The following is an 11,653-nucleotide window of genomic DNA, read 5'->3' on the forward strand; positions in this document are numbered from 1 at the left end:
GGTTAGATTAAATAACCTCCGATATTTTCAGGGATATTATATGTATGAGAATACATATGTTGTAGTAGGCAGTGCTAATAATACCACATACTATTATGCAGTCAAGCCACGAACAAGACACTTGAAGCCTAAAAATTCCAAGGTACAAAATACAAAATACAAAATACAAAATACAAAATATAAGGTTGAACACAGCCCTCGTAGGCCATCTATAGACTTGCAGATAATAACTAGGAGGTGAGTTGTATGTAGATCTGAGCCACAGTGCGCTGTTTTTTGTGGCTGAAGCAGGGTTTGTTTTGTTACTTTTGTTACAGGAACGGTACGTAGAAAGACCGATCATAATTTCCAAGGTACGGTCCCGGGAGTGGCCGCTCATTACCCATGGAAATAATTTGGAAAATCGGAAAGGGGCATCAACAGGAATCAAGAAGAGAGTGAGGTTGGAGTATATGTTGTAGGGTGCGACTACAACATACTCAAAACATAAGGTTAAATCCTATACTAAATCCTTCAGGTTTCATGTTGTACCGAGTACTCTGTAACAAATGTGGAGGTTCTTAGCGCTTGTATGAGGTATTGAAATTGGCTCCGCCTGGGAGATGAGCCCGTTCCATGACGAAATGGTATTTCTTTTTCTTTCAACAAAATTCGGTCGCAATTTATCAAACGGAGATCTGAATTTCCCCTCGACCATCAGCCAAGGATGCACTTGCCAGCCACAAAGGACGTGGCGTGTGTTGACCAGTCATGTATACGGAGTAGAGAGCAGATCAATGAGAGTAGACACTAAGGCAGAACAAAGCGTCCTTAGCCGAGGACTAATTCTGCTGTGAGTTGTACAATTTTTGAGGGGTCAAACAACAAAGTCGTCATCAAGGGTCTTCTTCATGTGGCAAGGACGATCTTTCATCAGTCCATGTACGGAGTAGTAAAGTATGGAGCACTGGGTAATACCTCGATATTGAATATTGGACGAGGTTCACACAATGAGAGTCTCATCATCACCGCTTGGCGCCCAAAGCAGACTAGCGGCATGCCCAAGGACTCCATCAGCTGCCGTGTCTGACCAAAACGGGAAACTGATCTGACACAGTACCCTGGTTAACCTGGACGGGTGCCTGATTACCTAAAGATAACCCGACATATCATTGGATAAGCCTTTGTTTGTATACCTGATACTGTACCATACAAGGAGCAAACAATATTGAAACCACCCGTGAAAGACCTGCGCGGAAAGTACCCGGTACTCGGGTGCACCAGGGCCTCCCCCCCGTATTTCAAGTACCTCATACCTCCTCTGGGGAACACGACCCCTTAACAGTCCCTTTCCCAAGGGATCCATTATCCGTCACACTTCTCTTTCCTCCTGATCTTCCTAAATCCCCTTCGCACACATTCGTTACATACCTACAACCCGATTTCTTCGCTCGTTTACTCCTTTTATTTGGGGGTCATCAGCTGAACTGCTTCGAAGCTCACGGTCGCTCACTCTCTCCCGAATTGTAGAGGGGTAAACCTCAACTCGACCACATACTCGAGTACCCGTCAACACAACGATCACTTTCCTTTCACTCCTTTTTCCGACCCCAAAATCTCGCTTTCCTCGTTACACACGCCCTGAGTATCTGAGCGATAATTCAGTACCAACGCGGTGGGCGGTTTCAGAACAAACAACGTCTACCGACATACATTCAAAGAGAAGTTCTTGAGGGTTACGCAGGCCGTCCCCAGTCCTTCGTCAATCACCCCTGCGACTGAGTCCAGCGGTGTTTTCTTTCCGCGCTGTTTTCGATACTCGACTTCCCTACTCTCCCAACACATCATGCTTTTCCACACTCAAGGCGCCCTCGTGGTGTCCGGTGTGCTAATGGCAGCCACCTCGGCCGTTGCAACAGACTTCAAGGTGCTTCCTCGTGGCTCACCATTAGGGACGCTCCAGGGTTGCTATTCCAGCATTCCTGGATACGGGAAGTCCACGAGCTGGACGTACCAGAGTTCTGGATGGTGTCTGGACCACTGCGCCAAAGACTCGGACTATGCGGCATTTGCTTTGACAGGAGGATCTGACTGTGTGTGTGGTAACACACTACCACCAGCCAGTGCCAAGGTTTCAAATGACAAATGCAGCAAGTCCTGCAGTGGCTGGCCCGACGATATGTGTATGTCTACACGTCCATCCATGGCTCTGAGAGAATTGACTTGCTAACAATAATCTCGAATAGGTGGTGGTCCCGGCTTCTACTCTGTCTATACCACAGGTTTAGAAGATGATGTCCCTACATACTCCGACTCCGAGTCCACCACAACCAAGAGCAGTACCGACAGCAAAACCACGACGAAAACCGACGGGTCTGCCTCCACTACTTCCAGTACTTCCGGTGAAACGACAGAGACCGTGACACCTGAGGCTAGTGCGAAGGCCTCCGACGAAGATATGAAGGCAGAGGCCGCGAAGAGCAAGAATACTGCCGCAATCGCGGCCGGAGTCGTTGTAGGAGTGGTGGGATTCGCTGCTCTCTGCGGTGCTGCGTTCTTCTGGTGGCGATCCAAGAAGAACAAGGCCGGTGCTGCGGGTGGTGCCACTGGCGGCTATGGCCGTACCTCGGGCCCGCCCTCGATGTCCGATTCTCGGTTCGATGGCGACTACATGGCTCAGCGCCGCCAAAGCAATGGCAGCATCGATGATGACCATGACTTCTCTCGCCGGATCTTGCAGGTAAGCACGCACACCATCTGTTGATATTGTTTCCAAGCTGATTTAAGATACAGGTGACGAATCCTGATCGCTAAAACAATACCCATTTTTCGAACATTTATGCTCCTTCTCTTTCTTTCCACTTGGTATTAGCGAAACCCAACCTCATCTCTGCGTCAATCAAACTACTTTATGAGAGCTTCCCTATCCTGTTGTCATTATCTTTCTAGTCGGATTATTCAGCGGAGTGACGATATCCGAACGGCATATGGCCTGACCCAGTCGGTGTGGTCCAGCTGGTGACCTGCTGTCTCTTGAGCCCTGGGGCTGAATTGCTTTTTGTCGATGCGCTCCGTGACTCCATATCAAGACGACGTTGCCCTACTTCATGATCATCATCTCTTAGGATTTACATTGGGAAATCAACCGCATCACCAGCCTTCTCTGCCGAAGATCCGATCATTGTATCTTGTTCAATTATAGTGAAGTCTCTGGATATAGAGACGTGTCCGAAAAGGCGTTTCTTTCTATTTCGGCTCCATCATTGCTCGACATCTTCCTTGTCACGAGCAGACCATTCCTTTTACGTGATTCCTTTTTACTTTTTCCCCTTTGTGGTCTCTTTTCCTGTTTCCAGTCAGGTCTTCGTCTATCGGTCCTATAATGAGCTTCTCGCATTCTGCAATTCGCTCCGGCTTGGTCTGATTCAGGGATGGCTGTAAATAGGCGAGATCAATCAGCTGTACTTAATGTGAGAATGGATATGCACATCAGATTGTGATCATTTGCTTGTAAAGTAAACTGATAGTGGTTGAGTTGGTCCAAGCTGGGTCTGCCATCAGTCCATATATATCTCTGGCACCTCTGGGTGCTTTAGTTTTATTCGACCAGAAACCTTGCATTGATCATCTGTTCTAAGAGTCTGAGATTGATCATTTTCTATAGGCCTACTGATAGTTATTAGCCTGTGAATCAAACAGGCGAAGGTCAACTATATATTGGCGTGTTCAGCCAGGTCCATCGGAAGGTTTATTGCAGCCAACCTTGTAACAAGTCACGCATCACTTTTACACTTTGGGTATTCACATGAACAAGGAGATAATAAAAACACCCGAAAGTTATAAACAAGAAACGGAGGCAAAATTTCAAGTTGATTCAGCATGAGAGCTCAATATCAGATAGGATTCCCAAGATTCATGCGTCACCGAACACAAAATGGAGGAACCGTGCAAAACGACATGAAAAGCATAAAGGGAGGCAACGAATCACGAGTATCGCCCGAAAAGAACACAAGAAGATAACGAGACAAGTTACCTGTGCCCATAGCAGAGGGATGGTGAAGGGGAATGTGGCCAGCATAGTGGTATACCAGGCGACGATGTTGGCATCACTGTGATCGAATTTGTCCCGAATCAACTCCTCGATAATTTCCTTGAACGAGCGCACGCTCATATACCAAGGCAGACCAAAGTCAGAATGGATATCAAGACGACGGTATTGGCGAGCACAATGCTCGAATTGGATGCGCTTGGGGTGCGGAGTACCATCGCTACGGGGACCAAGCGGAGGCGGAACTGCAAGAAACCACGCCGAGAAGAACAGTACTGAGCGTATGAAGCTTTAACTTTATCTGCCTAAACCCCTCGGAAAGTCAGCCATGGTGAAATCGTGCACGAAAGCCCAAAAGATGAGGTAGACTCACGGCACTTCCACCAAGCTCGCCGACTAAGTTGTGAGCGCTGCCATGGAACTTGATGAGACGATCAACACCGGCGCTGAGATCTCGCACAGCCACTGCAGCGGCGTGAACCTTCTCTATATCGTGAACAAGGCTAGCATCGTCGGTTTGTCCGAATTCGGATTCCTCATTGATCCAAAACTCCATTACCCACTCCAGTAATGCGTGCAGCTCAAACCGAGGCCCCTGATACCTTCATAGAGCTAAAATAGAGCGTTTGAATGAGTATAACACACGACTGGACGACACGGAAACACTAAGGAATACTCACGAGTTTACATTTGTCGTGGGCATGGCAACATCGTTTGACAACGCTTGAGTCGGCATCACGAATGCAGGTTATCTTGAGGGTCGAGCCACTCGTTCTCGTCCCAGTCACGCACTGCTACCCTGAATCAATGGACGCACCGGCCCGTTTCTGCTGGATCGGTGTATTCGAGAAGTTTCGCGTGAACACCATGGCTTGCCGCAGGCGTATTAGGAGTGTTGTCAGTACATTCCGCTGTCTTTGCGGGGGTTTGGGGGCCATTTGCCGCTTCACCTCTTTTTGGAGGCATGGTATAAGAAGGAAAGGCCTTCGACCGATGGGGAAGATGGATGGGGAAGATGAAGCACGATGCAAAGGGCGAGGGAAGAAGAGAGAACAAGAAGATGTAAGAATGAAAAGCCTCAGTCACGACGAGGCAAACAAAAGGTATATCAATCTAACATCATTGAACACATCAGATGAGGCCATGGTGGCCGTCTCATGGATGTTGTTTTGGAATGAACAGAGAGCGAAGAACGCTCCTTCCAAGGTTCGTCCTTTCCATGCAAAACGAGGTTATCCACAACTCCTCAAGGGATGAAGGAAAGGTCTATCCGAAGTGATGCGAAGAGTATCCCGTACCTCGAAGGCCCATCACTCTTGGACTAGAGATGATTGGGTATCAAGCAAACCAATTCGGCCTCCCTCTTTGGTTATACCACCAAACCCAGAACAAGAGCACAACCTCCAACTACCCTTCTCTGATGCCTAACATTACATTCCCTCACTTTTCATGACATTAGGAAAGATACACACAGAGACCTCGCAAAGAATACATGGATCACGACTGCCAGATGGCCAGCCCCAATAGTAGCCAACCAACTAGTCCATGTCGGCACAGCCTCTCACCCCCAAACCCCATAGCCGCCGAATCCCCCCAAACATAACATACTCCGGATCGACAGCCCAAGTAGATCAACGCCAGGTCCAACAGCGGCTAGGCGGACCTAAACCGGACTTGAGCCGGACTTAACAACCACATGGCTCCATGCAACGCTAATCCAGCGACGATCAAGACCTGCAGCAGAAGGAAAACAGGAAAAAGAGATTGGAGGAGACCAGCCAAGCTAGTCTAGTAGTCTGTTTGTTACAGCTGAAAAATCAGGTGTGCTGATCAAAATATTAGCCCTTGCCGGGAGGCCCGAAGGATTGCAGCATGCCCCGCTGGTGCTGGAGATTACCCGCTAAAGATATGATATTGGACACACTAGTCTGAATAGGATAGGACAGACTGGTCCAACGGGATAATTTGGATCTACTTGACTCGCATTATGGTCTCATTTGTCATCTCATGACCCATGTCGTCAAATATAAAGTCCCGGAGATTCCGGAGTTTATTGCCGAGATTGCCGGAAATGACATGGACTCGAACTGGCGTCGATCAATATACAACATACAATAACAAAGACAAAAGGGAGAAACGGTCTGGAGGGCAACGAGAACCCAACTAGCCATGCCTATTTCCAGCCCTCCCAATCGGACAATTGTTACACGATCATCCTCAGGCTGCAGAGCATCAAGCCAATAGAAATCGCAGTAGAACCAACAGCGTCAACAAGCATGATCAGGCAGATGCACGCTGACGCCCAGAACACCGGGCGTGCATGATGTCATGCGTATGGTGATCTATCATTGAGCCCTTGGCCATGGACCTAAACTCGAATGCATCTAGGCAGAGTAATTCCACGCCAATTGGCTTAAGCTGTTGTTGTTGGCTGCAGAGGGGTCCTGCCGTCTGCAAAAAGACGGTGTAATGTTCCTTAATTAGTTTTGTGAGGTAGCATTCTAGAAGTCAGGCTAATAACCAGTATGCTGGGAAGTCTCAAAAGAGTATATAGCTGGATTGAGCTTAGTGTCTCTCTAAACAACCTACCTAAGTAGGCTAGATACATGTATGTTGTAGGAACTTCAAACTGGGGAGCACTTTGCGACACCCGTTGAGTGATCTACAAGAGGCCCACAGTTTTGGCCATGTGGTCTGGAACGGATTAGAGCGAAGGAATTAGCTCCGTCGCATGTCGGAAGTTACAACTCTCCGTATAGCAAGAAAGGCATGATAGGGAAATGAAAAAGAAAAGGGGTAATCGGGAAAATCGGCTATGATTCGTGTACAGTATTGTAGATCTAGCTATTCCCCATACTGTGACACTGCAATATCTGGAGTAAATAATTGTCCAAAGATTAGCTTGTTTACACCCCTTTATTGTGCTCTATAGCCAAATCCCTGCAAAACCCGAATCCCCGATGTCGGGTTCTTGGGAGGTATCCAGTCGATTATTAGGACCCAAAGGTACCTGGTAATAATCTGCGTTAATTCTTCCCTGCTCGAGGATAACTAGGATATGATTTGCGATTTTACCGAGCCGATCGGATAAATCCCAAGTAAGTAGTACTATGCAGACTAATTATATCGAGGATAATGGTTATAAATAAGTATAAAGACAGCAAAGACACCAAAAACAGCCTAGATCAGCACGAGCACCTTCCTGATCTACTGACTGGCAGGGTTGTCCGCGGAGTGTCCGCGGACACGGACACGGTCACGGACATGAAACGCGAGAGTCACTTATTCCCGTTTGAGTAAACAGTCAATGCTTCGTACGCAGTATGTTTACCTGAAAATAGCTAGCTCTCTGCATGCATATGCTGCAGTAGTGCCTACATGGTTACGTGCCCTAAATTAGCTCTCATTTCGTTGCCGTTTTGGTGTAATGCAGCCACATGGGTTACAAGGATCATGATCCTTGCTGCAAGCCCCCTGCAAGCTGGGAGGAAATGAAGTGGATTTAAAATTAATGGCAATGTCCTTGTTGGATTCGGCAGTGACGGGTACTGAGTACATGGCTGTGATTTGCTATAAGAACTCGAAGAAAGGGGTTTTTTTTTCTTCTTCTTAGCAAATAACAAAGCCCAAAGCCAAGACAAGTATATTATGGAGAAATAAATTAGTGTTGCAATCCGCTATACATAATTTTCCGAGAGCATGCATGTTGTAGGCATGTTGTATCCATGATAGTAGTGTTATGACTTAAAACAACGATCGTTACCAGAAGTAGGCAACGGTGCTCACCTCGAAATCTGCCTTGCAAAAGGTGGGCACATGGCATGGCCTGATCGACGGGGCTATCTGAAACGTAACCTTAGCATGCAGGGGGTTTACGCCATTAGCGTATACCTGCAAAAGACGACGTAGGAAAATGCATGGAGAACTCTGCTTACGCCGAAGTTTTTCCTGTAAAAGGAGAGAACGAGAGAATCAGGACGCATTCTTGTATTGAATAAATCATTGCTCCACTTTGTAGGGTTCGGACCTCGACTCTCTTGCTTTCCTTTTCTTTTTTAGTGGAAGCTTGCGATCTGAGTCAGTGTGGGGAAGTACCCCAGGAACAGGAAGCATAGGCAGATTACTGATGGCGATGTATACCTACCTAGGTAGGTATACAACATGCTATGATATAGCACCGGGTAGGTATGGTAGATCTCGGGACCTGTATAAAGGGATTGTCGGAAGTGACAAGTGTACAGGTGACTGACTCATTACGAGTCGCCATACTCCGTAAATTCGGTTAATCTCTTCAATGATCCCTGCAAGTATGCTGTATCCACCTGGGCAGGATGGTTTGCTTTAGTCAATGCAGGGGAACCCGCTGGGAATACAAATGGCTCACTCATCACCAGCGATGGACCTTGAGCGCAGACCGATCACATTCTCGACTCTCTAGGCCATGCTTGGCAGGAAACAAAGTACTAAACACATTAATATGTACATCTTGTGGTGCATCGAGCCACGTATATGCCCGTTACATCCGAGAGACAAGGATCGAGGTGACGATTGTGGCGCTACTAACCACGTGCTAGATATGAGCTAACCATGGAAAGAAGGAGATGTCGACTGAAACAAGACAGCAGTAAACAACCTTGGAACCTTGGAAGATCAAGAAGGTCATACCTGAGTATCCTCAGGGCGGGGATAACGGTATAACCAGAGTGGACCTGAACTAACCCGATTAGTATAATGTACAGCACCGCTTGCAATCGTCGCTTTCTGGCAGTTTAGCGCATTCTAGGGCATTTTCCACGTGGGCGCAATTAATTTCGACCTTGATTTCGCCCTAATGGGTTGAGCTTTGCTGACCTTGGAAGGTATCTGAGATATACAAAGTAAAGGGGTAAATTTACTGAGAGAAAAGCTACCTAAACCTCCTCGGGTATAGCCGATACCTCCTTTTTTCGGTTAATCCCGAGGAATAGCCGCAATTCCGTGGTAAACGGTCACGGCTATCTGTCCCGGACCAGGGGTATGTATTTTGCATTAATATCAGATATCCTGTTTTCACTAATTTGAGTATGTGTAGCGAAGAGTTTAGTGTCGTTTCTCACTTTAGTAACCGATTGCGCGATATTACTCAAGTTAAGAGCCTTTGCAGGGAGTGCCCAGACCGAGAGCGGGTTATCTCATTCGGCGAATCAGAAATAATACAACTTCCACCAATCAGAGCAGATTCCACGGGATCTGAGGTGAGATTTCACCTTCCATGGAACAATCTATGAGAGCACATTCCTCCTATATTACTGCTAAATATGCAGAATCAAGGAGCATATATGCGCACCGCCATCAGCCTTATCCGCAACTTTACCACCTCCTTCTTCTATGCTTAACCATCCTGAAAATCCGGAGATCCACCATCACGAGAGGCTAAAAAGGAGGCTCACCGATTAATCTGGGGACGAAAGAGACCCGGAAGGGCCACCTGTTGGCCAAAGTGAACTGGTCGGAACCAAAGAGCCTCTAAAGCTTAAGGGGGGGGCCGGGTGGGGACAATGAAAGGCCGCATATACGCCGTTATATGTTGGATATTCCTAAATCGGCCAATTATTTTATTTTATTTTATTTTTATTTTACTCTTCTCCCTATGTTGTATGTCTTTTCTATTTATTTATTTTGTCGACATCAAAGTCATCCAGAGAGGTAAACCAAACCTTTTGAAGGGGTGTACTCGAAAAGTCCTGGATCAACTCTGGGGTGCGCCCATGTCGATCTTGGGCACCTGCCTATGTAGGAATCCCGCACATACTTTAAAGGGTTAGGAGCATGGGGGTCACGTTGATAGCTCTGATTTTTAATTTAATTTAATTCGAATGCCAAGACCTTTGCAACTCCATGCCAGTTTGGGAGTAGTTTGGCGATTTTGTCGATCAGGAACGAATTGGGGAGAGAGCGTTTACTACTTCAGGTCTAGCGTGCACAGACTGGCATGTCCCGTGTTGTACAGAGTAAGCATCTAAAAAAAGAACCAACACCAATCGAGCTCCCTGACTCGTTGTATATTGATCACCACCCTCACTCCTATGCACTTCTTCATGCTCTTCATGCACCCATTGCTATTGTAGGCGCAAGGCTTATCCGTCTTGCCGTCGACATCTGTACTATGCCAGAATCGATATGATCATGCAGAGTAATCTTCATCTTAACAAGGAAGGTGTTATAGACTTAATATAGATTCATAGTAGAGAGTATATTCCCGGTGGCTCAGCAGTATACTCAATATCCAAGTCCGCATCAACATCGTCTAACCCAGCACTACGAAATAACAAACGCTATATTCTATTAAAAACTAATATCAAAAAGAGATGAGTTGGCGATATCGCCCCTTCATCCGTAATATTTGAAGCAGTCTCTATGATCCACACAGACACTAATAAGCAGAAGCGGAAGGAGGCTTAACAATAATAAACCACAAGCCATGTGGGAAATTGCAAGCACAGGGGGCAAATACCGCGAACCAGATCCCGGGCATTGAAATCCCTCTTAGAAGGACCATGATTGCCCCACAATTATACACTTCCATATTAATATGGTGTCTCTCTACACCAGAAGTGGTTTAGATCAAGATTATGCACAACAGGACTATGATAGCAAACGACGATCAAATGTAATAGTTGTCCGGGCAAGGGAAAACCAGAGACAAAAAAAAAAAGCTTTAATTTCATCGGTACTCCGTCCAAACCCCAGGCTAAGCCCGCTCTCTGACCCTAGCCGCACCAGCCGATCAGTCATGGACCAGACCCGGTCTTGGCTTGTATAGACAAGGGTAGATGCATTATGCGTGTCTAAACTTGGAAGCTGGGAAAAAAGAGGGCTGTGGTAGTTCCCGCACACTGCATATGTGACTCTTTCTGTTTCTGGGTTTCCATCTCTCGTTTCAAGAACCCTGCAAGAATGCCTTGCAGTCCAGATCAAGATTCTCATCGTGGATCCTCAGAATCTGCGGCAACACACGGAGTATTGCAGATTGCAGATGGTGGATCGTGCGAGAACCGATTCCACTCCCTCCCCACAGCCACCCACCTAGTGCCCGTGATTTGTCTGATAGATAAACAATTGCGATAGCGAGGCGTCAGAGCGGGACATATTGTGGCCTTGAATCATCCTTCGAAAGTCCCCTGCATAGTGTGCATTCCCGTTTGTTATTTTAGTCTATTGTTCCTTGGTCCTTTTAGAGATGTGCTTAGTAGAACGAAGGATTCTTTCCAGAAATTAGGGGAAGCAGGGATAGTGTACATAGCGTGTTTTAGCGATGCAGTAGTACGATGTAAAATAAGGACCTTAATCTTGCTATAGATAGTGTATTAATGCAGTGAGATGTTTTCTGGCATTTGGCTCCTGATGCTTGCTCTGCCACGAGGGCGACCGGGGCTATTCTCCGGTTATGCAATGTCGCATGGGGCCCGCGTGCAGAGCAATTTAGGTACTTGGTGTTGGGGCCCCGGGAAAAGATGGTATGTATAGGGATTCATATACTTCACAGTACGTAAATCAATAGTTGTATGCACCATATAGTAGGATATAGTAGATAATATAGTAACCGTTCCACCGAATGGTTTCCCCCGGACGAACCGAGACCTTTTG

General features: G+C 46.8%; 2 protein-coding genes across 2 annotated transcripts; one reads left to right on the plus strand and one right to left on the minus strand.

Annotated features, from left to right (window-relative positions):
- Window positions 1-1,825: 1,825 nt before the first annotated feature.
- N7525_005837 (WSC domain-containing protein) lies at window positions 1,826-2,825 on the plus strand (the record flags this gene model as incomplete). Its single annotated transcript, XM_002564373.2, has 3 exons — window positions 1,826-2,162; window positions 2,226-2,719; window positions 2,773-2,825. 3 exons carry the CDS (start codon window positions 1,826-1,828, stop codon window positions 2,791-2,793), a joined length of 852 nt encoding a protein of 283 aa, XP_002564419.1. The 3' UTR covers window positions 2,794-2,825.
- A 1,187-nt stretch (window positions 2,826-4,012) lies between these two features.
- On the minus strand, window positions 4,013-4,993 carry N7525_005838 (uncharacterized protein; the record flags this gene model as incomplete). Its single annotated transcript, XM_061213529.1, has 3 exons — window positions 4,013-4,302; window positions 4,397-4,629; window positions 4,845-4,993. Coding segments are annotated over 3 exons (672 nt in total), but the record flags the coding sequence as incomplete, so codon positions are not given.
- Between the last annotated feature and the right edge of the window lie 6,660 nt (window positions 4,994-11,653).

The sequence above is a fragment of the Penicillium rubens genome (genome assembly GCF_028828025.1).
Source record: "Penicillium rubens strain IBT 27055 chromosome Unknown utg000002l_segment0_segment0, whole genome shotgun sequence".
In the NCBI taxonomy this organism is placed as follows: Eukaryota; Fungi; Ascomycota; class Eurotiomycetes; order Eurotiales; family Aspergillaceae; genus Penicillium; species Penicillium rubens.